General features: G+C 44.5%; 1 protein-coding gene across 5 annotated transcripts in view; it reads left to right on the top strand.

Moving 5' to 3' along the window:
- Positions 1–27,877, top strand: part of LOC132524636 (probable G-protein coupled receptor 141) — a 188,807-nt gene that overhangs the window by 48,719 nt on the left and 112,211 nt on the right. Inside the window, exon 3 of one of the 5 annotated variants that reach the window (XM_060156848.1) lies at positions 14,803–14,972. The exons of the other annotated variants lie outside the window; for them this stretch is intronic. Within the exon in view, the coding sequence (XP_060012831.1) occupies positions 14,803–14,875 (73 nt within the window). The 3' untranslated portion in view covers positions 14,876–14,972. Of the gene's footprint in view, positions 1–14,802; positions 14,973–27,877 lie in introns of those variants that run through there. 5 annotated transcript variants of the gene reach the window in all.

The following is a 27,877-nucleotide window of genomic DNA, read 5'->3' as shown; positions in this document are numbered from 1 at the left end:
GGATGCAGTAAAAAGGGCACAGGTTTCGAATAAGATCAAACTGACTTTGAACCTCAACTCTTTTACCAACTTGCTGTGTGACCCTAGGCAAATACTGATCTCCTTGAGTCTCAGTTTCCTCATCTGTAACATGGGGATAATACTCTTTTCAGAGAGTTGCTAGAAGGAATAAATGAGGTAACGTGGTTAACATATCCACAGGAGGATGATACTCACCAAATTCAGGGTGGCACCTTTTCAGGGAAGGAGGGAGGGAGAGGAAAAGGACTCAGGAGGGGAGCAAAGGGAGCTTCTGTTTTAGCTGGAATATTTGGCATCTTTTATACAAACGCACAAGGAGAATACAATATTGGCATTTGTTAATCTGGAGACAGTGCTTGTTAAATTATTTTCTGTACTTTTATTTTAAATTTTTATTTAAATTTTATAGCGTCTGGCATATAGGGCACACTAAATATGGATTCAGATCCTTTTCCACAGCCCTTGTCAGAAGGACGAAGTCTCTATTGTGATGAATTCAGTTGTGACCCAAGGAAACAAACCCTTCTGTGAGCCTGAGCTGTAGTGGAGTGTGCCCTGGGGAGCTGGGCACCCACCTTCCACAATGGAGTTCAACAGACAAGTTCACCCTCCTGGTGCAGCCTGGATGAACACAAGCATGAACACTGTCTTCTTTAGCTTTACCACTCAGTGCAGAGACATGGTGTTTTATGTGGTCTGCATTCTACAGCCAGATTACATTTTCCATATGGGATTCTTTATCAAGGAAAGCTGTTTACATTTTACTTTACTGTAGCATGCGTCTCCTGCCAACGCATGTGTCACCATGATTTCCATATTGGAGCCTTTCCTTCACCACAATGATGTTTATTTAGTCTGTACAATTTGTTTAGATTCTCCTCATGGAAATTCGGGATTTAAGGTTATGAAAATAACTCTTACAGAGATTTCATGTGGTCAACTCCACATGAAAGTGGGTTTTCCTGAAGCTTATTGTAAACCAAGCGATTACCATGTACTGAAGGGCAAATGAGCTTAGAGATGACATCGACCCATCTTTACGTTGCCACAAATATTCACATAGCACACAACACAAGGTGGCTCAACGCAGAGGGTTTTCAGCCTCTGAAAGAACTCAGGGCTGTTCAGTTGTCTAGTTCTTTTTTGATCTCCTAGCTTCCCATCTCTGTGCCCTCCCACTCTCCCTTCAGCTTGACTCCGAGAAAGGAGAAGGGAATGTTCTGAAGAAAGAAATTAAATTACTTAAGCCCATCCTAGCACGCGTAGGGATGGACTCCCCCATCATTTCTATTCTATAGAAAAAGGCTCATTGTTCACACAAGCGGGATTTTGTGAGCAGTATTCTTCCACTGCCAGAGAAAGAGAAAAATAGTTTTCTTTTCTCTCTAATTTTTTTTTTTTGGCATAATTGATGCAGGGGACACGTGGCTGTCAGCTCACTCGGGGTATGCACAGAGGAATTTCAGAATATTTTAGACGTTATAAAATTGCAAGTTAACAGCTGGCAGAGAGGTATTTACGGAAATTAGACAGTCTTTCAAATCATTTATCAGAGCGCTTACGATTCCCGTTGCAAGGCAGGTGAAATAATAACAGATATTTGGGACTTGAATCATATTCAATACAGGAAAGAGAGAGCTATGTGCATCCAAATTACCTGCAGAAAAGGAAGAACCGTTATTGCCTGGGCAGTTACTGCTGCTGCCGCCAGTTTTAACACGATGCCTAGCAGCTGCCACGGGAGAAGGCGAGAGCTAAAGCTCATCGTCATTAAACACGCCAGCCCTGCGACTCCCAGGCTGTTTGAAACCAGACGCCAAAAAACAATCCTCAACCTTAAATGCGGCTTCCTTTAAGAGACAAGTGAGAAAATCCCTGTCGTAAAAACGCTGCTCTCTTCCTTGAAAATTATCCCCTTGGTGTTTTAACATAATAAAACGGCAATATCCTTTTAAGCCAGAAAGCAATCTCCCCAAAGTAATTACTGCCCATCAGGGATAACTGTAACTATGTTGTAGGAAATCAGGGTAGGGAGAAAATCAAGGGAAGGAGAAAGCTATTATCTCAGTTAAAGTGAATGTGAATGGCAGCACCTTTACAGTATTTGGTTGGCAGTGTAGCTCAGCTGGGAGGAAAGAAAACACCTAAATCCCTGAATCCCATTAATTTTACAATAGTGTTTCCACTGAGACTTAGTGCAGTTCTTACTGTCCTTTCTGGAAACACAGTTATTCATAGAGTACTTTGTAAAATAATCCAGGTACAGGATATACACACAAAACAAAAATGACTAGTTAAGTTGGAACTTGGTACTACCAGAAAACCCAGCACAGAGCAGTTATTTCCATGTGATAGTTTAAATGATGTGATCATTTAACTCAGTGGAAGAGTTGTTTATCCTCTGTCCTCTAATGTGGTTGTCTTAGAAAGACTTTCACTTTTAAAGGCAATAACATTTAATTAAGACAGCAAATTAGAAAAGAAAAAATGATCACAAAACCAAAATTCCAGGCGAAATGCCTCCTTGACTCTCTTCTGCCCTCTGCTGGGTACTGTGTATATCCTCTTTGTTGGGGTGGGGGGGGGAGCGTGTGTATTTTCCCACCTCAGTTCTTCCCAAAAGACAGTGTTGAGGTGGGTCTGGATGTGACAAATATTTCTATTCTGGTGGATCTTGTAGGTAAGTGTCTCGAAAGTGAGTCAGGTGTTTATTTTCTGTTTCTATTTTTTAATTTATGATAAAATATACATAACACAAAATTTACCATTTTTAACCAGTATACAGTTCAGTGGCACTAAGTACATTCCCATCATTTTGAAACCATCACCACCATCCATCACCAGAACTTTTTTCATCTTGCAAAACTGAAATCCTATACCCATTAAACACTAACTCCCCATTTCCCTACCACCACCACCACCACCACCACCCCCTGCCCCGGAACCCCTGGCAACCACTATTTTATTTTACTTTTTTTTTTAATACATTTATTTATTTTATGTATTTAATTTTGGCTGCACTTGGGCTCTCTCCAGTTGCTGTGAGCGGGGGGTTGCAGAGCATGAGCTCTAGAGCACAAGCCCAGCAGCTGTGGCACACGGCCCCAGCGGCTTCGCGGCATGTGGGATCTTCCCGGACCAGGGCTCGAACCTGCATCCCCTGCATTGGCAGGTGGACTCTCAACCACTACGCCACGAGGGAAGCCCAGCAACCACTATTTTAAATACATTCTGGCTCTATGAATTTGATTACTCTAAGTACCTCATATAATGTTTAGCCATTTGTAATCAGGTGTTAATTTTTATTACTTATAAAGAAATAGTAAAAGCATATATAAGTAACAATGAGGGGAGATGAAACAGAGTATATAATTAGTACATATTTGATGAGCAAGGGAAGGAGACAGGCAGTCAACATAAACAAAGTGGCAAATAGATAGAAGAGCAGTGTAGCAACTCCTGGCAGGTGCTTCACTGTTATGACCCTGTGGCTCAAAATAAAGCCCAGATAACGAAACTGCACAAAGGACCACAGCTAATAGGTGGTAGAGCTTGGTTTGAGTCTAGGATTTCCAGATTCCAAAGTTTCACTGCATTGATAGTTTTAATCAACCCATGTCCTCCAGTGCAGTTCCTCACCTTTTACGACACTAAGAAATTCCCCAGGGGTAAAGAACATGCTCTTTCCTCACTGTTCTCTCAAGGGTGCAGTCACCTAACAGTTCATTTAATGTGTTTGACCTCGAGACCTTGAACCCCAAGTATCTCTCATTATCTCACTTTTTGTCTGAAACATTATAATGGAAGGGTGGCTGCTGACTTAGAGTGTGGGCTCACTTGCGTCCCCAGGACCTTGACAGTCATTGTCATGTGGGTCGACCCCATTTTGGAAAGATTCTTTAAAGATGCCCAAGCGGTTTCTAAACTGGAGATCTGTAGAATTGACAAAAGAATTAGTTGAGACAAACTGAATCTACAGGAGGTTCCTTTTATGTTTTAATTTATTATTATTATTATTTTTGCCTACTGTTGTGGAGCACAGGCTCCAGATGCGCAGGCTCAGTGGCCATGGCTCATCGGCAGGTGGACTCTCAACCACTGTGCCACCAGGGAAGCCCCAGGAGGTTCCTTTTATTAAACACAGGTATAGCCAACGACCAAACAACAAAAAGAAAACTAATTTCGCTGCGCTTCCAGGGTTGACGAGCAGCACCCCTTGTCGCCAGCACGTTGGAGCACTGGAAATGTTGCATAGATTCTGCTGCTGCCACTTCCTCGCTCAGCTCAGAGGCCCTCAGAATGGGACTCTAGACATCTAGATCCTGTGCATTGGGTTTCCTCCCTGCAAGGGCTTGAGTTCCCCCTTAATGTCACAGAGTCTTTATTATCTACTGCATTTCTAACACTCTAGTTGTTGGGGTTCCTGTTTGCTCTTGACAAGTCTGTGCAATTGCTGGAGAGGTGATGTTCTCATCCTGTTTAAAAACAAGCAAATAGACTATCCTTCTCATTGTTGGTGCTGGCAGTGTCGGGGGAAATTTCTAGTTCTACCAGATTTTGGTGGAAAGAGAAAAGTTCTGATCTGGAAGAGTATTTCCCAGACACTGCTCCCTGGTGGGCCCTTACTCTGTGGTGGCTTCCCAGGCAGGACTGTCAGTGCCACTAGATTCAGGACCAGAGAATAGCATAGCAACTAGATTCAGGACTGTCCTTTGCTGCTCCTACCAGAGTTTATTTTGGTGTTTAACAATTTTATGCTTACTGATGACATTTACAACTGAGTTGTAGTTTCTTAATAAATGGTTAGCGGTTGAATAAACCATTAGAGAGGACTTTAGTTAAAATATTTAAAGCAATATTTCTCAGAATATGATCAACTCTCACCCATTTATATGACAATAAACTGGCTCATAAGAATCAAAGATGAGTTACAGAGAACATTTTTATTTTAAATTAGATTTGTAGGCATAACATTTATCTTCCCACTCTGATTTACTAAGACCAGAGAGTACATTATAATTAATATGTAATAGGGAACTACCTCTAATATAAGCTGAGAAGTGTCTTTATTTGGTCTTGGTAGGACCTCCTGGAGTGGTCTTTCTTGGATGGACATCGGTTTTCATTGGTCCTTACCGAGCTGGTCAAGTGAACGCCCCACTTATTTCTACCCTGTTGATGAAGCTGCCCACCTCGGGAACAGTGCCTGTATCTTTAGCTCCATCAGCATGACACTTGGCTTCATCAGCACAGCACCTAGCCAGCTGCAACTGACTTTCTATCTCAGCCTTCTGAAAAGCATAGCAAGTGGTTCAGAGCTCCAGTTCTGGGCCTCCCACAGAAAGGCGTTCAGACCCCAACTCGCCCTCTCACTGGCTCAAAGACCTTTGGCAAACGACTTCCCTCTCAGGGGGGCTGGGAACACCCAACGAGGTGATGCTGTAAAGCCCTGGCTCAGTTTCCATACCAGATGCTCACTCTGTGCATAGCAGCTCTCATTGGACTTCTGAAAGGTATCTGGGTTTCCAGGTTGGGGCTCTTGCTTTGGGCTCCATCCCTCATTCTTATTTTCATCTTTCTTTTTAAAACCACTGTTGTTATGAGTGAGGCCCTGCCACTCTTTTCCTTTGTAATCCAGTTCTAGGCTGAACAATGGCTTTCCGATGACCACATTTTCAGTTATCATCTTCCTGGATACTTGGGACTTTCCAGAATAAAATGATCTTTTAAAATGACTGAAACAGTCTCTAAAGCAGCAACATTGGACTGCTTGGGTCCCCACTCCAGCTCTGCCTTTTAAAGTCAGGATGAGTTTAAGAAAGTCTCTTCTCTTCTGTGTGCCTTAGTGCACTCATCTGTAAAACGGGGACTAACAGTGATTCACAGGTGCCCGTGAGGATCTGACAACGAGGTACATGTAAATCGCTTAGAACAGTACCTGGCTCCGTGACTAAACAGGACCATCATTGTTATTGCCTTTTCTAAACAGAAAGTTCCAATATTGGGTTGATTGGTAATGAGATTTGTGGAGGACACAGAAGGAAGTAGGGATAGAAAACAGGGAAAGAGTAGAGGCAAATGAGGCCCCAGGGAGGGACCAAGTAGAGTCTGACACAACAGGGGTGACATGTCATCCCCAGCCTGGGTCTGATGCATTCATAAGTCACAGCTTATCTCCTTCTCTCAAAGGCTGACTTGGCTGCAAATGACCTTCCCAGAGCAACTTGACTTGGAATTGTCTATGCTCATGGTGATGAGGGGACATGAGACGCTTGTAGGATATTTCTGTGACTTACGGGTTTGTGGACTGAGTTAAGGGGTCCCTGTTAAACACTTGTTTTCCCTAAGAGCACCTGTCCTTACTGTTTTTCTTCTAACTCCTTGAAGTATATAGTTTAACCAAGAAAGTTACTTCATGCAACGTTCAAATACATGGTTCCAGAAAGCAATATACCTAATTCACCCAAAGCATCTTATTTAGGGACGAAATTCCTAACATCCTCTTCTGTAAAATGGAGGTGATAATACCTCCCTTGCAGAGTGTTTTGAAAGGTTAGATAGAATTACATTTGTGCTCAGCGTAGAGGTTGGCATAACAGAAGAGGTCGATGAATATTTCTTGCTGCTGGTGCTGGTGAGGATAATGGCTGTAACTGAGGTGCAACACCCTGTGAGGACACTGAAACAAGCACGTGGATGGCCTCCACCAGGCTTAATACCACACCGAGAACGGTGCTTTTCTAGTAATTTAGTAGAGTTTACAAAGTACTGGCATACACCTTATCGTATTGGATCCTCCTGACAGCAAAACGAGGAAGATATGGGACAGAATAATATTCAACCAGCCACAGGGTAAGCCATGAAGATGGGAAAGAGAGGAGTAAGGAGGTATACAGGGAGAGACATGCATCTTTCCTGCTCCTGGATTCTTCTGACAACTTGGTAAAGTCACCAAGTAGGCATGTTTAAAATTTCGTTAGAAATTTGGGAAGGAGGGACTCCATCCCTTGTTTTTTGGACACCTCCATGCTCCCGTTTGCCCTGCACCCTCTGCTCTTTCTGTTCTGAGCCTCCCATGGCAAATGTTCAGTACCCGTTGGTGACCTGACCCACCTTGGCTTTGCCAAGGAATAAGCTCAATCGAGGGCTTGTCCCAGGATTGATCCTGCAAAAGCCACTCTCAGAGAACAGAGAGATTGGTTCCTCTCAGAATCAAGAAAAGGCCAAAGACTTTTTTTTTTGGAGGCAACGGGAAATCAGTTCAGAAGGACTTAGGCACTTCTCTGTTTTAGTCATGTGGCCTGGAGCAACCCCCCGTGAGCCTTGGTTTCTGCATCTGTAAAACAGTAGTATTAACTATCTTGTTTTAGAAGAATTAAAGATAATGCCTGCACATATATTAGGAGTGCAATAAATGGCAGCAACTGTAACTATATCTGCACCCCCAAGGGGAAGGGTGAAGGCGTGGAGAGGGAGGGAAAAAGAGTTGTGTCACAAAGATATCATAGGCTGGGGACTATTTATGTTTATGCGCGGCCTATCTATTTTCTGAAATCCATCTTTCATCTTACTACCTAATCTAGATTATCACGAAAGAAAAAACACCCCACTAAATACACACCTTCCCCAGGCTTAACATTAAAGCGGTGTGTGTATTTATCAGAAAGCAAGCTGAGCTTTCTGTTAAATGCCCGACTTGAGCCCCGTATTCCAAGCACACCTCCACAGCTCCGTACCATAGATCATCCCCTAGGAAACCCAGCGGAGATCTGCAGGCTTCACGGTGCTCATGTCCTCTCCATTTATAGCTGACCTAATTTTTCTCTAGACGAAAAATGCACACGCCACGCGGCTCTGCGTGCAAGCCGACTCTGTTGGTTGCACACCGATGCCACTTCCGTCCTGCTGCCCAGCCCCTGGGTTCCAGCGCTGTTACCACACACCTGCCCGGGCGGGGGGCGGGGTTCTAACGAGATCGAGAACATTTTATTCTCTCAGTGGCTGTTGGAGGATTCCTCTTAGGGAAGATCTACCTTGGTGAAGAAATGCTTTTAAGATTTCCACTTGGAGCAGAAATAAGGGGAGAGAGAGGACCGATGGACTGGGCTGGGTTAAGCGAACCTTCCCTCGCATACCCTGGATCTTAATACATGGAACAGCCAGAAACTGCTTGTTGTGGTTAGTTTCTTATAAAACAACTGTGATAGGGCTTCCCTGGTGGCGCAGTGGTTGAGGGTCCGCCTGCCGATGCAGGGGACACGGGTTCGTGCCCCGGTCCGGGAAGATCCCACATGCCGCGGAGCGGCTGGGCCCGTGAGCCATGGCCACTGAGCCTGCGCGTCCGGAGCCTGTGCTCCCCAACGGGAGAGGCCACAGCAGTGAGAGGCCCACATAACGCAAAAAAAAAAAAAAAAAAAAAAAAAACTGTGATAGGTTAACTCTTGGTTGTCACCAGGTGAACCCAACACAGTAAAGGAGGATGAAGGGGCTGGAGCAGCAGGACGTGGGGAGTGTTAGGCCCACAGGAACTTGGGGGAGAGCTTTAAACTTTCCCAGGGCTGGATGTTATTGGCCACAAGAAAATGTCTCCGTTCGGTTCGCCTCCTCTCTCACTGACGTCTCCCTTGCTTCCTCTGCACCCCAACGCTGGCCTGCTGGCTGCTCCCCAGCCCTGCACAGGGCCTTGGTACCTGCTGCTCCCTCCCCTGGACGCTTTGCCTCCTGTTCGTCTATCTCCCTCAATGTGACCTTCCCCAGAAGCCTCTCTGCTGCCTCATCTAAGATTGCACCTGCCATTATCAACTGTGAACACACCCCGACTTTAATTTGTTCATAGCTCTTATTACTCTCGGACATCTATAATATATCAATTTATTTATTTCTCGTCAGTTTCCCCTGACTAGTAGATTCGCTTTCTGGGGGCAGGGCACTTGCCTTTTCTGCTTATTTCCACGTCTCCAGTTCAAAAGCGCTCAATAAATATTGGTTGAAAAGTGACATCTGGGGGCACACTATCGAAACCAGAGGCCCTCCTCAGGACAGATCATATTCAGCCTGCTCGGACTGTCACCAAGCTCATTTCTCAAGGGTTCCCTGCTGACCTGGAAGATGATGTGGTTATTTTATCTCTTTTCTCATTCTCTACCCTCCTCAGTATATTTTTGCTTTTAGAGCTTTCGGGACCCTGTTAGCACTTTTCCTACATGCTCTTGTAGGTATTCCTGAAATACACAAAGACCATTTCATTTCTCCTCTTCAAATCACTGACCCCAAGCTGCCCAGCATTCGCCTGCCTGGGCACATGCATATTTCAGTGACCTCTTACACCCTGATTAGGAATTAGCAGTTTGAAGTTATCTGCTCTGGATTTGAATCCTGGCTCTTAGCTGATTAATGGTGAGACCATAGAAATCACTCACCATTCTCATAACTGAGTCAATGATTTTATCGCTCTCGAAGGATGACTGAGATCCTGCCCAATGCTCCTCCCTGAATCGGCACAGGGCTTGGTAAGCGACAGTCGTTGTCATCCAGTCTCTGGAGCACCTGGGGAGTTCCCACACAGGAAGATGGGGGAAGGGTGACATCTAAGCCTACCTTCTCTTAATAAATTTTATCATAAAATACGTTGACACTAGCCAGGCATTGTGGAGGATCTAGCTTGTGTCCTTAGCATCTTCCACAGCTGTCCTGACACTCACACTCATCGTGACTCATGGCCCCCTTCCTGCAAGTGCCCCCTTGGTTCTGCCCCCAGGAAGATGAGTTTCCAGCTTAGAAAGGGAAAGAAATAAGCACATCTCACCCAGAAGTGGACTCTGAGGCAGGAACCTGGGTGCTAGTGGCTTCCTGGGAGGTGATGCCGGGAGGAGAAGCAGGGAGTGAAGCAGTGAGACAAAGAAGGAGGAAGCCAACAATGTGTCCACAGGTGAGGTGGCTGGGGGCACAGTGGAGACTCAGGTCCCAGGCACTCTGGAGAAACTGTGGAATATGCCTCAGAACTGTGCCACCCAAATATGGGAAGGTGGGCGTTTATCCTGGGTCCTTCCAGGGGTGTTAACTTCCACACTCCCCAGTTGTACCATTTTGCTAAGAAAGCCCCAGGCAGAGATGCCAAGAAATGCAGGTGCTCGAGGTTGGACGCTGTCAGTCACCAGATTCTCAGCCTCAGCTTAAGTCAAAATGGAGGTGGGCCAAGGGACATGGGGATAGCCACAGGTTGGATTCCAGGAAGTAGACTCTGGGATAAGAGATTAGTATGCAAGAAATATTATAGGAAGTTTTCTTGGGATCAGCACCTGCAGGGGATGGAAGAAAGCAGGCGTGGGCAGAGGGAGAAGTTTGTTTGGCTGTGATGCAGTTCTAAGGAAGGTGCAGCTGACCCCTCAGGGAGCTTTGAAGGAAGGATGGCTCTTCAGAGTTGTCCTGAGTTGGGGCAAAGGGGAAGGGTCTTTATATCTCCCTGTGGACCAGTCATTGGATGAGGGCTGCCCTGGGCAAGGTGGCTCCCTTCAGCCAAGGCAATTCCCCGAGAGGGCTCAGAGCTAAGCGCTGTTGGCCAGCTGCCCACTGAACAGCCAGGAAAATGAGCCCTTCATTCCTGAAGGGAGATCTGGGCTGTACATCACAGCATCTTCCATGGACATCAGCAGAGTCTGCATCATGTAGTTTGGAAGGGAGGAGTGGAGGTGGAGAAAGCTTAAGGCCACAAAGCCCAGGTCTTTGACCATGAATCTGGGCTGGAGGCCAGCAACTGAGAGCTTGCTTTTCCTTAGAATAAGAAAATAAGCAAAACCCCACTCCTATCCTGATTCTAAACTATGACATACTCACCCATCTAGGACTCTCAGAATTATTTGGATCCACCACTTGGTGTGATAGTAATAGATCTGGTTTCTCTTAATTAATCATCTGGGGTGGCAGTGGTGGCAATGCTGATAGAAAGTCATGAAAGTCACGGCAACAGTGGGCTGAAGCCAGGCTCCCCAAATCCATGACGAGCCATCTGGTTTTGATGTGGCTTCCAGTAAATGTCTTTTCTGGTGACCATTGAGGGAGGCATAAGAGTGAAGATCCAGAGGGGACGAGTGAGCATGGATGCTTAGGTTTTCCTGGCAGAGAGGATGGCACTTGTCGGCTTGTGGAAAAGAGTCTTAAAGTGATGAGCGTGTTCATTCAGTTGCCTAGAGGTGATAAAAACCCACGTTTCCGTAGAATTCTTCCCTGGCTCCCCTAAAATTCAGACTGGATTAATAGATGTTGGAGATTATCTCTGAGCATTTTTGTTGTTGTTTCATGGCCAATGAAAAATGTATTTTGTTGATACAAACGGCTGCAAAGATGATACAACTATTTCTGGGTCCTGGGCATCCTTAGAGGACCCGGAAGTGCCTGTGAATCATCTCATTAGCATTACACGTCTGCCTTCGCCTCCGTTGGCCCAGGGCACATGTGCATTTTTATATCACATTAATGGTTTCTCGGCTAATTTTTCTTGAGCTCTGTGCAGTGCTGCAAAGGTTTCCATGATTCCCGAGCTTGAAAAAGCAGTTGACAAATCTACTAAGGTAAGGTACCACCCACACTGAAAACTATTTGTGAAGTGGAAACTCTCTCTCACCATTTGTGATTCATTCATTGACGCTTTGACCAAAATACTGTGTCACAGGTTAACAGAGGATATGAGGGGAAAAGATGGGCAAAAAACATGCTCTTTTGCACAATCCTGTGTTTGGGGAGGTGGGAGTGGGGGCATCCCAGGGGCCGTATAACTGTGTGCTTGTCTCGACAGCTCAAGGTGGGCTTTGTAAAATGAGGAGAACTCGATGGCTTTGAGTGAGGCTTTGGGATGCCGTGATTAAAATTCTTAGTCCTAGAGGGAGGGCAGAGGTCATCAAAGGTCACTCCAACCCGCCAGGAGCAAGGAGGGAAGAGAGAGAGGGAACAGTTTTGTTTTTTTGGTGGTTTTAGTTTAGGGCCAAGCAGAGCAGAACATCTAATCACAGTTTGGGTCTTGGTTATTGTGTGCTCAGTGATATTAAAGTCACTTTTATGCTAATTTTTATTTTAGCAGGAGTTTGGGTCCATTCTGGAAGTGAAGGTTTGGGGTAGGCAAGAACAAAGTGTTTGGAGTATGATAAGGTGCTGATACAAATACTCCCTGGCTGCTCCTCTAGGTACTTGGCCATAGTCCCTGAGAGGCGGTGTTTGAAAGGAACCAAACACTGGAATCCTTACAAGAAGCCTCCGCTGTGCCCATCAGAACAGCATAAGCAGTTTTGGAAATAGAGGGGTAGGAATTAAGGTGGCAGCCACATGAGGGGTTTTCTCCTCATCTTTATGATCTCTTACACTGTTGATTGTCATTCTAGAGCACTGTCACCTACTCAAATATTTCAACACCACAGGCAGGACAGGGGGCAGTGGTATCCCCTACCACAGACAAGGAAATGGACCTGAGAATGGTTGCAGTTACTTGCTTTGGGCAAAAAAGTTGTAAGTGCCGGAGCAGAGCACAGAACCAGGACTCAGATTCCAGTGTGTTGTGCTTTCTATCAAGTGGTAATGACTTTTTGTCTCCTGTGTGGTTCAGCCTTGCCTTCCATTTCTGTATACCCGGGTGGCTCTCTCTCCCTTTCTCTTTTTCTCTCTCTCCCTGTCTGTCTGTCTGTCTACCCATCTATCTCCTGTTCTATCTATCCATCCATCCATACATGTAAAAAAGGGCCCAACATGCAAGTTAGTCTTTTAAACAAGGAATGAAATCGACTGCTGGGCAATAGTCAAATAGCTATTGCTGGTGAAATACTTCTTTCATTTAAGCTACACAAATTCATCAATTTGCTGATAATTCAAAAGCATAATATGAGCTATCTGTCAAGATGAAAGTAATTAGTGAGAATTCAATAAAAGGGGACAGTTTTAATTTAGAAAAAAAATTACAAACATTAACGAATTCATGCAATTTTTTGTTGCTGTATGTAAACAATTATTGTGCTAAATACCCTGCCCATTAAAGCCACTTTAGCAAGGTGTAAGTGTGAAAACACTCGGTTGATTATTCGTTTGAGTGACTCTGTGTACTAGAGTATGATGTTATTAAGTGAAAATGAACTTGAGAAGATAGGCTATTATTAGAAACTGTTACTCTGTCATAGAATTAATCAGACCCCAGCCTTTATTAGTAAAAAGCAGAGAACAATAGCCCTAGGAGGCCAGGAGATAACGCCATTTGGCCTCCAGGGAAGGCATAAAGCTCCTTTGCATTAACCCCACTGCATCCCAGGTCAGAGGAATCTAATATGAATGGATCTGATTACAGATATTTAATAACTCTGAGCACTTGGAGATGGAGAATTTTGAGGGACAAGGAAAGAGGTTTGGATTCCAGGTCAGAATGGAAAGTTTTCCCTTTTCTGCAAATTTGCTCTTTTCTTCTGGGATTGCTTCTGTGAAGAGGGTGGGGGGCTGTGTCCTCTTACAAGCTGTTTCCTCGTCCCCTCCTCCCACCTCCATGGGCCTGTTGATCAGATTCAGATTCCACCTCCCTCTTCCTTGCTTTTACTTGGCACGGTTTTCCTTGGAATGGCCTTACCTGGCCATTTGACTGGCAATAATTAGAGGGCTAGACTATGAGTTTGGGCCTCAAGGAAATGCATAGAGGAAGTGTCTCTCTCAGCATCGTCCCTAAGTCTCATAGCTGCCAAGTGTAAGCAAGAGAGTCACGGAGTCTCCATTAAAGGTTCCATATTGGGTCTGGTCCCAAAGTCTCACTTAGTGAAAAAGAGATAACTTTGCTTCGTCTTATGCTATGTGTGTGGACCCATGCTGCACTGATTATCTATTGCTACATAATAAATTACCCAAAACGTAATGACTTAAAACAGTAAACATTGTTTGTCTCACAGTTTTTTGGGGTCAGAATCCAAGCAGCTTTACTGGGTGTTTCTGGTGGGGCCCTCTCATGAGGTTGTAGTCATGTTGTGGACTGGGGCTGCCGTCATCTGAAGGCTGGACTGGGGCTAGAAGATGAATTCCAAGATGGCCCTCTCTGTGGCTGTTAGGAGGAAGTCTGACTCGATTTATTGCTGGCTATGGGCAGGAGTCTTAAATTCTGTATCACCCTAACCTCTCTATAGGACCATTTGCGCGTCCTCCTGACATGGCAGCTGGCATTTGCTCAGAGTAAATGATTCAAGAGAGAAGACAGAGTAAGCAAGGAGGAAGCTACAATGCCTTTTTTTTTTTTTTCTTGTGGTACGTGGACCTCTCACTGTTATGGCCTCTCCCATTGCAGAGCACAGGCTCTGGACGCGCAGGCTCAGCGGCCATGGCTCACGGGACTAGCCACTCCGCGGCATGTGGGATCTTCCCGTACCGGGGCACGAACCCGCGTCCCCTGCATTGGCAGGCGGACTCTCAACCACTGCGCCACCAGGGAAGCCCTACAATGCCTTTTATGACCCAGTCTTAGAAGTCACACATCATCATATGCATTTGTTAGAACTTGAGCCCACACTCAGGGGTAGGAAATTAGGCTCTACCTTTTGAAGGGAGGAGCGTCAGACAACTTGTGGGCTTCTTTTAAAACCACTACACAACCCAAAGACTGCTAATGCTCCCCAACCTCTGTGTGTCTCCTGTTATGTTGGGCACAAAGCTAAATCTTAGATCCTCATCCCTTTCAGTCGATGGAGTCAATGGAATGTGAGCAGAAGTGATGCACACCTTTTGCAGGCCTGTCCCCACAGAAGCTCACTTTGCCCTCTTCCCCTTCCATAGTGACCTTGGAGACATATCACAGATGTTGCCTCCGAGATCCTGGCATCACAAGCTGGAAGGAGCCCTGGAGTGAAAAGCAGAATCTCTCTGTTGTCAGCGATGGTCTGTGATCTGAGAAAGCAATACACTTTTATCATTTTAACATGCAGATTTCTGGGTTTATCTTTCAATAGCACCTAGATTTATTTGGTCTAACAGAATATCTTCAACAGGAACTTACAGAATTGATGTAGGGAATGTGTATGAGAGTATGAAAACTGTAATTTTTGGAAAAATATAGATTACAATGTTAGTGATAATCTGAGGATAGTTTTTACTTCTTTTGAATATTTGTTTTTGGGGTATTTTCTGATGTTTGTCATAAAAATATAACTTACCTTTATTTTAAAAAAATGTATTGAGGCATAATTGACATATAGCATTATATTAGTTTCATGTGTATGACGTAATGATATGATATGTTTATAGATTACAAAATGATCGCAACAACAAGTATAATTAACTTCCATCCTCATACATAGTTACAAAAATTTTTTTTCCTGTGATGGGAACTTTTAAGATCTACTCTCTTAGCAACTTTCAAATATGCAATACAGTATTATTATCTGTACTCACTGTGCTATACATTACATTCTCCAGGACTTCTTTATTTTATAACTGGAAGTTTACACTTTTTGACCTTCTTCACCCATTTCACTCACCCTCTACCTCTGGTAACCACCAATCTGTTCTCTTTATCTATGAGCTTGTTTGTTTTTTTAAAAGTATTTCACGTATAAGTGAGATCATACAATATTTGTCTTTCTCCGTGTTCCATATTTCACTTAGCATTTTACCCTCAATGTCCATCCATGTTTTCTCAAGAGGCAAGATTTCCTAAGATTTCATTCCTTTTTATGGCTGAGTAGTATCTATCTATATCTATCTATCTATCCATATCTATCTATCTATCTATCCACCATATCTTCTTTATCCATATATCCATTGATGGACACTTAGATTGTTTCCATATCTTGGCTATTATAAATAATGCTGCAAAGAACATGGGAGTCCAGATACCTTTTTGAATTAGTGTTTTGATTTTCTTTCGATAAATAGCCAGAAGTGGAATTGTGAGATCATACGGTAGTTCCATTTTTAATTTTTTGAGGAACCTCCATACTGTTTTCCATAGTTGCTCCATCAATTTACATTCCCAACAACAGTGCACAAGTGTTCCCTTTGCCCCACATCCTTGCCTACCCTTGTTATTTCTTGTCCTTTTGATGACAGCCATTCTAACAGGTGTCAGGTGATATCTCAGTATGGTTTTGATTTGCATTTCCCTGATGGTTAGTGGTATTGAGCATCTTCTCAGTACTTGTTGGCCATTTGTATGTCTCCTTTGGAAAAATGTCTATTTAGATCCTCTGCCTATTTCTTAATTGATTTTGTTTTGCTATTGAATTATGAGAGTTCTTTATATATTTCCGATATTAACTCCTTATCACATCTATGATTTGCCAATATTTTCTCCCATTCAGTAGGTTGCCCCTTCATTTTGTTGATGATTTCCTTTACTGTACAGAAGATCTTTGGTTTGATATGGTGCAGTTTGTTTACTTTTGCTTTTGTGGCCTATACTTCTGGAGTCAGACTCATAACTTATCTTTAAAACACAAAATGCATATTTTGTAAAGATAACAAATCTTTGCCTCTGTTCTTATTTTTACTACTCTTTTAATTTTTGATTTTCTTTTCTCTCTCTTTGATAACTTATTTTCTTCAATTTTTCAGCATCCAGTGACCAAGATGCAGCTGATTACCTACCTAAGAAGGCTAATTAAATGCTCTTCTTATCACCCTCTACCTCAGCTGCGATTCTTGCAGATAATAGAGATTCCTAGCAGGGGTGGGGCTAAGTCAGGAGATCTGCTGGGACTCCTGTAGCTTAGACTGGGCAGGAGGAAGAAGCCAGGGCCTGATGTGCCAGCTGGGGAAACACAGCTGAACAATAAGAAAGAGGTTTTTATGGCTCTAATTTAGTCTTGGTTTTGCTTTTGTAATTCCTTGCTTTTTGCTTTTTTTTTTCCCCAGTTCCACAGGTTCCTGTCACGTCTCTTCTTTCATCACAACCTCTTCTGTTCTTGTGGTTCCCTGATCTTGTTTCCTGGAGGTCATGCCCTCCATGTCTTTTTGAAGACATCAAGCTAATGTCCTCTATAATCTTCTTTGCTCTTCTTTTCTTCCTTCTTCCCTTCCTTCCTCCCTCCTTCCCTTCCTTCCTCCCTCCTTCCCTTCCTTCCTCCCTCCCTTCCTCTTTTGTTGTTTTGTTGTATACTTTTCTACATTTTTAGGGAACATTACCTTTTCCATATGCTTCAAGATATTTTATGAATCACCTTGTGTTTTTCATTTGTTTGTCTGTTTCCACATATTTTAATAGCAAAAGATTTTGCTAGGCAAACAGCTAAATATGCTTGGCCCTAGAGATACTAAAGAGACTCAAAGAAAAATAAGAATGGTACCTACCACCTGGGCCCATCATCTCAATATGTATCAAGACATCCTAACAAAATGGAATATTAAACCTCACGTCAAAGGGACTCCTCGAGTATTCTGGGGATGTAAAGGAGGGAGCAAGTAATACTGCCTAGAAGCATCAGGGAAGCTTTGAAAAGAAGGGTAAATTTGACCCATATGTTGAAGAATGGGTCATAATTCACTCAGCAGAGTAGAGGATGAAAGAGTATATGCAAAGTTATGGAGATGAAGGCAGCTTGAGAGTGAGTAGTTTGGGATCTTTATTGTGTGGGGTGATGTCTGAGGGCAGGAGATGATGGCAGAGGGGTAGGCAAAGGCCATCATGAAGGGACTCATGCATGGGCCATGCTTATGACTGTAGCTATAACCTTAAGGGCAAAAAAGAGCAACCCTCGGGAGGATGTGAAGAGTTGTGCATTTTATAAAGCTCTCTGGGGGGCACGGTGGCAGTGTAGAGGATGTATCCAAGAGGCTGCCACCGGAAACGGGGTGATTTCTCACATTCCTGAGGGACTCCTATAGCTGCAAGTGTCCCTGGGCAAGAAGCTACCAATTATTGTGAAAATACACTTTAATGGTCCTTCATTCAAAAGAATCCAATTAACCATTTTTCTTCCTTCTATGTAAATGTAAATATTTCTGTCATATGAAGCATTTAGACAGCCCTGGATTGCTTTTCCAGTTAAAAACATATTTTCTGTGCCTGTACCTTGTTTATAGGCTGCCTTTGCCTTTGAATAATCTGAAAATCTCCTCAGTGGTTAAAGCGGTGAGAAGCATTTCGTTTCACCTTAAAGCACTTTCATACCAATTTCACCCCTGCGTCTCCCATGTCCTGTTCTCTGCACTTTGGGGACGTTAACATGCAGGTCAGTGTGTGTCTGTCACCTGTGCTCTGCCTGCTGGGACCTGGGGAAGTGTGTAAACCTGCCAGTTCCCATCCCGGGAACTCATATTCTCAGCCCCATCATGGCATCTGCCAGACTGTGTTTGTTCACTGGGGCTTTTGGCAGTTCCAGCTGCTTGTGAAAATAAGATCATTTGTGTTAGACAAAGAAGTGCTGCCAAAATGTGGAGCTTTGTGCTGTGTCAGGTGGCGGCAGGTGCTCTGCATGGAGCGGCAGCCATGTCATTAGCAGTTACCTTATGGCAATTTTGTCATGTGGGTAAATCCTTTCTGCATAGGCCCCTCTTTGCATAGGAGCAGAGATGCCCAGAGAGTGAAATTCTCTGGCTGTGTTCCTTGATCCCTCAGGGAGTCTCTGTGGTTGAGATTAGATGAAGCCTTTCCTGTAGATGATCTTTATTCCACAGGATGCTTAAAGTCAGCAGGAAGGGAAGCTTCTCCTTGAAATACAGAAATCAGTGGGTGAGGAATAATCATTGGGGCAAAAGGTGTCCCAGAAATGTCTTTCCCTGAAAAAGCGTGTGGGGAGTTTTACTGCACTGCGATTCCTATTAGTTGTTGAGTGGACCTGTTTGGACATTTATGGTCTATATTAGTCTGCTAGGGCTGTCATCACAAAATACCACAGACCGAGTGGCTTAAACAACAGAAATCTATTTTCTTGAAGTTCTGGAGGCTGGGTGTACAAGATCAAGGTGCTGTTGGTTGGTTTGTGGTGAAACCTCTCTTCCCACCTTCTCACTGTGTCCTCACTTAGCCTTCCCCCTGTGCACGTGCAGAGAGAGAGGGAGCTCCATGGCGTCTGTCTCTTCCTCTTCTTTTAAGAACACCAGTACTATGGGATTAGGGCCCCACCCTTATGACCTCATTTAACCTTAATTATCTCTGTAAAGGCCAGTCACACTGGGGGCTAGGGCATCGATGTATGAATTGGGGTGGGTGGGTAGGGTCACCAATTCAGTTTATACCATGGCCTGACTAGAAAAATGAACACAGAGCCTGGAGGCTGTGAAGGCCAGGCACTGGCAGCTTGAGCATGGACCTTAGGGCCAGTTGGATTTCTGGGCATTCTGCTGTAGCAAACCCAAGGGCAGTCTGTGCCTTGACCACTGTGCTGCGCTGCCTCTGTAAATTACTACATATTCTGAACTTTTACAGTTCCACACTCATAATTATTCATCATTAGTGCCTCTACTGTATTGATAAATGACATAGAAGTTTAAATATACAGATTAGAAAACATGAGATAGATGATTCCTAAATGAGGCCCTTTAAAAAATCACTGTATTTTTAAACATTCATAAAAACCAAGAAATCTACAGAGGCCTTCAATTCTCAGAGTCTCCCGATGACTGTAAACATCCTGTCACTCAAGCTGGCAGGTCACAGAGTCCACAACTACACCTCCCTTCGGCCAAGTTCACCTTGAGAGTTAGCACTGCAGCTCTTGGTTATTTTCAAAACCAGAAAAAAAATAACTTCTCTGTTTTAAAAAAGGAAAACAAGTTAGAAGAGACCTGGCTCCTCTGAGCACTGACTGGGCCTGGGAGGCTGGGGGCAGAGGGGGTGGGGTGGACCAGATGCCAGAGGGGACGCAGGACTTTGGTTCAAAGGTGCCCACTGGGCTGAGATCAGGTCTCTGCTGCTGGAAGGGTTGGTTGGAGGCCTGTTGAAGTCAGAGCATGAGGAACATCTGTTTCTTTCTCTTTTCTGAAAGCTGGCAGGCGAGTAAACTGATCTGCAACCGGAGGGTTTTTGTGTGTGATAATTGGGTTCTTCTGCAAACAAGTTGGCATGCAACATCGGCTGTCGGCAAGTCTAATGACCTTTTGGACGACTACAGAAAAAATTGCCAAATGGCTTTAAAATAACTGGGTATCCTGACGTCTTCATCAACCTTTTCGGAGCACTGTTTCCAGAAGAAAATGAGTAGAATGATATTCATGCCTGGGAAGCCTGTTTACCTTCCCTAAGAAGTTATTCTGCCCCACTGCAGCCTGAAGAGGCAAGGCGCCATCTACCTGTCTCCAACTTGCACGTCAGCTCCAAGGGAGACCTGGTTCACAGATGTTGGAATCACAGTTCATTTTCCACTATCTTTATTGACACCAGTTGCTGCCAGTGCTGATGGGCAGGCAAGAGTTGAGTATTTAATGCCTTTCTCTCGCCACTCCCACCTTCCCAAGATGAGAAACAGTCACACATAAACAAACCCATCCAGATGTCAAGCATGAAACCAAAAGTTAAAATTCCAGACCTTTCTGGGAATCACCATTCCTGAAGATGGGGTGAAAATAACAAGCCTTTGTTCTACAAATGGAACGCATTTTTACATTGAAATTCCTAAAGACTGGGACAAGATGCATTCTTCCTTTTGTTTATCTTTCCATGAGGCTGAAAATTAATGTTTTCCTTTACATAGAGAGGAAAGGATTTTGGAAAGAAGAAATGGGGCTGGGGCTTCCCTGGTGGCGCAGTGGTTGAGAGTCCGCCTGCTGATGCAGGGGATACGGGTTCGTGCCCTGGTCCGGGAAGATCCCACATGCCGCGGAGCGGCTGGGCCCGTGAGCCATGGCCGCTGAGCCTGCGCGTCCGGAGCCTGTGCTCTGCAACAGGAGAGGCCACAACAGTGAGAGGCCCACGTACCAGGAAAAAAAAAAAAAAAAAAAAAAAATGGGGCTGGACTGTGGAATCACAAATAGAGATTGGTTGGGGCGGGGGAGAGGATTCTTGTTTCTCACTAATAAGGGAGAAGTGAGTGGTCATGGGTCCCACTCTGATTTCCTTCGGTAGATGAATTTAATGTAATTGTGTTCTTTTTTGGTCAAGGCAATTAATTAGAGGCTTAACTAAATATGATTTGATTGTCATATTTTTCAGATTATTTGAAAATTCACAAATCTCTTGTGAAACAAATCATGTGCTTTTAGTCAGAAAAATGTATACTGTGTCTACCTGAGGCCCTTCTATCCAAGAGCCCAAGGATGGGCTGGTCCAAGACCTGTGGGGCAGTTAAAGTCAGGATGAGCACAACACTGCCGAGATAGCGTCTTCTTTCTCATAAGGGCTGGGTGAAGGTGCAGACTAAAGCTTGGGAGTCGGTGGTGTGTAGCCATTCGTAATGAGAACGTTAGCAAAGCGGTGGGAAGGGCCCAAAGGGCTCTCCATGGCCCATGAAACCTCAGCACCACCTGGGGACTCGGGAGAACCATGGCTGTAGTGGGGAGAAGAGAGGGCTCAGGATTTGAGATCCTCTTCTCACGAGCCATAGTTCTCCTTAAAAGAGCATAGTCATGCATCTCCTGTGTTGCCTTTGTCATTCCATCACTTTAACAAAAATGCACAAAACCAATTACTATGAAGACATGGAAACCCAGACAAATTGTCCCAAGAAGTATCACTTGTTGATGGCAGAGCCAAGTCTTAATTAAAAGCTGAGTCTCAGGACTCCCGGTATGAGGGCACCCACAGCAGGACGCTGCTGAGTGCTAACTGCCTCATGTCACCTTTAGGTCATTTTGCTGTAGGAGCTTAGCATTTATACCAAGAAATGAAAGCTTATTTCGGCAGCTGGAGACGGGGAGGACAAAAGAACATATAATAAAGGTAATATTTCTTTTGTTAGTAGACTTCAGAGCTAGGCAGAAGGGACTGGGGAATAAATAATTTAAAACCATGAGACATGTCTAAACCCACTGATCTACACGAAGCTGGCGTCTGTGACTAGACACGAGGCTTCCATCTGTCTGGTTTCCTCTGGGTAGTTTTAGTCTACGATTCTTCCTGCTAAAGGAAAGATGCTTATTACACAGTTCAGTGGCACTTAATGCAAATTTGAACTATGTGAATTTGAAACAGCGTGACCTGGAAGTAATAACAAGGTCTCAACTGGTTACTCAAATTTGAAATTTAAAAAAGCGATAAATTCCTCAAATTAAAAACAAATTCACACAACTGATTACCTTTGGAATGGATAAACAACAAGGCCCTACTGAACTATATCCAGTCTCTTGGGATAAACCATAATGGAAAAGAATATTTTAAAAAGAATGTCTATATGTGTAAAACTGAGTCACTTTTTTGTACAGCAGAGACTGGCACGGCATTGTAAACCAACTATACTTCAATAAAATAAAAATTCTCACAATTTTAAAGCAGGGGGCCTGTATGAATTGCATCCTGTGTTCACACTATTGCCAGGCGACAGTGTCACTTCAGCTGCTTAATGGAAATACCCTGCTTTCCCTGTCAGAGGGCTGTGGATCACCCTCAGGTCTGCATGCACCAGAATTTCTGCAAGGGGTTTTGATCCCTTTTGTGCTGTTATTTTAATATTCATTGCTACTTAAACATTTAAAAATTTCTGTATCACATAACTGTATCATCCAAGATGTCACTGTCATATTGCTTGTGCAAGTGCTGAAAATCAGGTCTGAAAATCAGTAACTTTGCAGTGAAATTTACATAAAATGCCATTACACGAGCCAAGTGACCACTGGGATAGGCCAGGCAATAAATTCAGTGAGTCCCCAAAGGAAAATATTAGAGAAGAGACTGAGAAAAGAAAAAAAGAGATATTAAAGAACAACATGATAAATACATCTTGAGATAATTGTCCCTCCACCTTGCCCTCAACTATTGTTTTTCCTTTAGAAAAATTAATTATGAAAGCTTTATATCATATGAGGTTTTGGGGAATGAATCCTTGATATAAATAAGGATACAGTGTACCTAAGTTATGGGTTAAGTTGTGTCCCCTCCAAAATGTGTTGGAGTCCTAGCCCCCAGGGCCTGTGAATGTGACCTTATTTGGAAATAGGGTCTTTGCAGATGATCGAATTAAGATGAGGCCATTAGGGCGGTCCATAATCCAATATGACTGGTGTCCTTATAAAATGTGGAAATTTGGATGCACAGACAGATATGTACAGAAGGAAGATGATGTGAAGACACAGGTAGAAAGCCGTCTACAAGGCGAAGAGCTCCTGAGGGTAGCACAAGCTGGAGGAGAGGCGTGGGACAGATTGTCCCTCACAGCCCTCAGAAGGCAGCAACCCTGCTCACATCTTGATTTCAGACTTCTGGCCTCCAGAACACTGAGATAATAAATTTCTGTTGTTTAAGCTACTCAGTTTGTGATACTTCGTTATGGCAGCCCTAGCAAACTAACGCACTGACTGACTTTTGTTTAAATAACTCATTTTTGAAAAGGGTACAAAGGTTCCCAATGTTTTGGCCAACAGAGGACCCTGAGGAATGCCTACCTGTTAGGTTACCAGTCCCGAAGGGAGAGCCTTTGCTTTCTCACAGTCATTTACATAAGTTCATCAGGTAAACTTCGAGGCTGATTGATTGTACAGCAAAAGGGAGAACTTTGATTCGGGTGAGGACACTGCAGGGCGATTTTGATCACTGCCTGGATGACCAGGCACGCTTCCCAGCTCCCACTTACAACAGAGCTGGAGTACATTGGTGGGAACAATCAGGAAGGTTGAACTTCGCCTAAGGAGGTCCGAGGCAATGTCAATAACCTGCATTTTGGTCAAGAGCCAGATGTGTACAGGTACAGAAGAGCATGGCTAAATGGAGAGGTGAGGGCAGCGGTGGGCAGGTTGAGGGGAAGAGTCAGAGCTGAGGCGCAGAAGGGGGTGCAGTGGGATGCACCACAGTTTAAAGTGCTGCATAGGGCCGGCACCCCAAGGGGGATGAGGCTGGAGTTTTTGGTGGACAAAGACCAGGTTGGTGGGGACAGAAACAGAAGCCCTTCCCTCTGTGCGTGGCCAAAGGTGACTGGCAGGGCCATCCCAGGTGGAAGGGAGGGGCCAAAGCAGCCTGGGCTGTCTGCACTGGGCAATTTTGGAGTAACGTGTCTAATTATTCACAAAGCAAAATTTGTGATGGGTTTCTCGGGGTGATGCATATTTCATACACAGGTTGGTGATTTGGGAGATAAAACCAAGTGTCAGTTAGGCTGCTGTGATTTCTGAAGCAAAAGTGTCTAATGAGGACTCTGTGTACAGAATATGAAAGAGAGTTCATCGAAGAGGTTGGTACACAGATGCATCTCCTAGTCTTGGAATGGCTCGGACCCCTTCTGATCCAGCGGGCTCCAAGTCTGTGCTTCCATTTCTTCCATGCATCCCTCCCTCAGTCATCATATGAGCAAACATGGAGGCAAGCAGACCTGGTGGGGGGGAGGTAGGGGATTATGTATCTTTGGGGGAGGGTAGTCAAGACAACAATCACAAAAATAGCAATGGGAATCACAGTAACGAATATTTCCTGAGGACTTCAGATGTGCCGGGCCCAGAATTAAGTACGTTGATTCTCACTGTAATCATGCAAGAAAACTATTATTATTCCTTCCCCATAGATGAGAAGCCAGTGTTTCCCAGACGTCAAATAAATGCTCTATGTCACACAGATGGTAAATAGTAAGCTATAATAATATATGGTATTACAGCAATATATAGTAAATAGAATCCGTGGCCTGGGTTTTCCTCACCACAACTCTCATAATAAAACGAGAGGTTTGAGCCACATTAGTCCCTTGCCACAAGCTGTGACAGGGGTGGGGAGGGAGAGCTCACAGGGCAGCTGGCTCTGTTTTTCCTAGAGAGGTCTAGTAAGTGGCTGTGGAATGAAATGACAGGTGGGCCTAGTGTGTGTAAGTTTCAGGGGAGGGAGAGGGGCTTGCTATATAGTGAAATTCAGATTTCCTCAGTATGCCCAGCAATAACCGTCATTAGAAAAAGGTAAGGCAGGGGCAATAACAGCAAAAGAAATTCATGGTTTGGTCTACTTGTTATTACTGTGAATTGCTGTTCCTTCCTATAGATTGACATTCTGAGGTTATCAAGATGAAATTTCAGACATGGTCCCTTTGCCCATTATGTATTGCAAATTGGAGAGTAACATTTCCTTATCAAACACTGTTTCAGGGAGGTTGATCACATTTGAGTTCCTCTTCTGCTCCATTTTCAGCTGGCAAATGCTGGCCGAGCTTCGGTGGTATTTGTGCACGCAGTCATAAGCTGTCATTTGGGTAATAAAGCGGAGGGAGTCTATCTTGAGAGTATGTTCTCCAACAGAGCCAGGAGCGTTCTGTGCAACTAGAATTACCTGAATTATTAAGCTTATAGCTGAGTTAGACTATAGAACTTGGCTGAGGTCAAGGTGGGCTTGAGGGTGGCCTGCATGAGGCCATCTGAAGGCTAAGGTGGTGCAGTTGAGTGGAGGCCCAGAGGAATCCGGGCATGGGCCCCTTGCTTGGGCTACGGAAATGATCCTGTGTCAGGCAGAGAGTCTGAAGGGCAGGGGAGGCTGGAAGGAATGGTGGGGACCTGGGCCAGTGTCCTCTGCAGAACCCACGACGCTGACTCTTCCTCTGGCCAGCCTGAGCCATTCTGTGCCCACTGTTAGTCCAACAGGCTGCTATATTAGTTTCCTGAGGCTGTTGTAAAAATGACCTGAAACTTGGTGGCTTATAACAACAGACGTTTATTTTCTCATGTTTATTTTCTGGGGGCCAGGGGAGGATCCTCCCCTGCCTCTTCCAGCTGCGGGTGGCTGTCAGCCCTCCTTGGCCTCCTTGGCCTGCATCACTCCAACCTCTGCCTCGATGGCCACAATCCCTCCTCCTCTTCCTGTGTCACCTCTCCTGTCTCTTATAAGGACACTCATCACTAGATTTAGGACCCACCTGAGTAATCCCGGATGATTTCATCTCAAGATCTTTAACTTAATTACTTCTGCAAACACCCTTTTATGAAATAAGGGAACATTCACAGGTTCTAGACATGAAGAAATGGAAAAATCTTTTTGGGAACCACCATTCAACCCATCCTACGTGCCAAACGAGGGAACTGTGAGGACCTATATTTTTGTTGTTCTTTTATATTTTATTTTTAAATTTTTTTGTGGTACGCGGGCCTCTCACTGTTGTGGCCTCTCCCTTTGCAGAGCACAGGATCCGGACGCGCAGGCTCAGCGGCCATGGCTCACGGGCCCAGCCGCTCCGTGGCATGTGGGATCTTCCCGGACCAGGGCACGAACTTGCGTCCCCTGCATCGGCAGGCAGACTCTCAACCACTGCACCACCAGGGAAGCCCTTTGTTGTTTTTTTAAAAAAATGTTTCTTGGTCTCTGTGTCACACATATTGCCTGGGCTTGAATTTTTGTGGGTGGCATTTAGTTGCAAAGGGAGCCAAACTTCAGGGTGTCTTTTAACCAAAGCTATGCTCCTAGGTGACCTGTAGGTGACTCTCCTCTCTCTGGAGCCTCCCAATCTAATACTCTGCAGCTCCTCCTCTTCCTGTGCCCTTCATCCCATGGTGGGCACATTAGGCTCAATAACTATTAAGAATGCAAGGCATGGGAATTCCCTGGTGGTCCAGTGGTAATGAATCCACCTTCCAATGCAGGGGACACAAGTTCGATCCCTGGTCGGGGAACTCAGATCCCACACGCCACAACTAAGCCCATGCACCACAACTACTGAGCTTATGAGCCTCAATGAGAGAGCCCACGTGTCGCAAACTACAGAGCCCATGTGCCCTGGAGCCTGTGTGCCACAACTAGAGAGAGGCCTGAGCACCACAACAGAGGCCGCATGCATAACAAGAAGATCCCGCATGCCTCAACGAAGATCCCATGTGTCACAACTAAGACCCGACACAGCCAAAAAAAGAGGAAAAGAAATAAATATTTTAAAAAAAGAATGCAAGGGACTTCAGAAACCATCTAATTCACATGGGTTCAAGTGTTTAGCACAACTGTAACCGGCTCTACCCTAGACTCATGGCAGATAATTACTTATGGTGACACCAGTCCAGCTGGAGCCTCAGACTTCTCAGGCCAGTCCTCAGAGCAGCCACTGCCACAGGTCAGAGGTAGCACATGAAGGGAAATCTCTTTGTGACCTCTGACCCAAAACTAGCCTCCTTTTCTGGATAAGGAAACTGAGACCCAAAGAGGAGGTGAGAATTGATAAAAGTGGTGCTCTACCCAAGGGTTATTTCAACACTTCATTTCCCATCTTAAAAAAAAAAATCAGATTAACAACCCCTAGATTCTTAAATTATGATTTTTTTCCATCTTCACAACACCTAAGTGTTGACTTGATTTCCTTTTTATTTTTTTAACAGCTCCCTACCCCATGCAGACACATGGAACCTGTCACTCTACCAACTTGACTTATGACATACCACACAGCCATTCTGCTCTGCACCTTTCAGGCCCCACCTGCTAACCCATATAAAAAACAAAATTTATATTAAATGGTATTTTAGAAAAATTATCATGGCCTAAACTGAACGTCATTTGTCGGGAAACAAAGCATATGTTGACAATTTTGTTTTGGATTCTTGGCTTGGGGCCATTTGAGTCCTAGGGAGGAGAAAGAGAGCCCCTCTTGGGGCATCCCCATTGTCCCCTGCAGTATTGTCCCTAACACCTCCTTTTCGCATGAGCAGTTCCCACTGTGAGGCTGAGTGGCTGAGATGCTGACCTCCTTAGAAATTCAAACTGGCCCTGTTTAGACCTATTGTTAGAAAAGAACAGCCCTAAAACATCACATTCAACTCAGCTTCTCCAAATAGTTCTTTGGGCTGCTACGGTTTGGGGGGAAATGGGCAGCATCAGCTT

This window comes from Lagenorhynchus albirostris, chromosome 8 (genome assembly GCF_949774975.1).
Source record: "Lagenorhynchus albirostris chromosome 8, mLagAlb1.1, whole genome shotgun sequence".
Taxonomy (NCBI): domain Eukaryota; kingdom Metazoa; phylum Chordata; class Mammalia; order Artiodactyla; family Delphinidae; genus Lagenorhynchus; species Lagenorhynchus albirostris.
The sequence above is the reverse complement of the archived record's forward strand: the minus strand, read 5'-3'. Positions and strand labels throughout refer to the sequence as shown.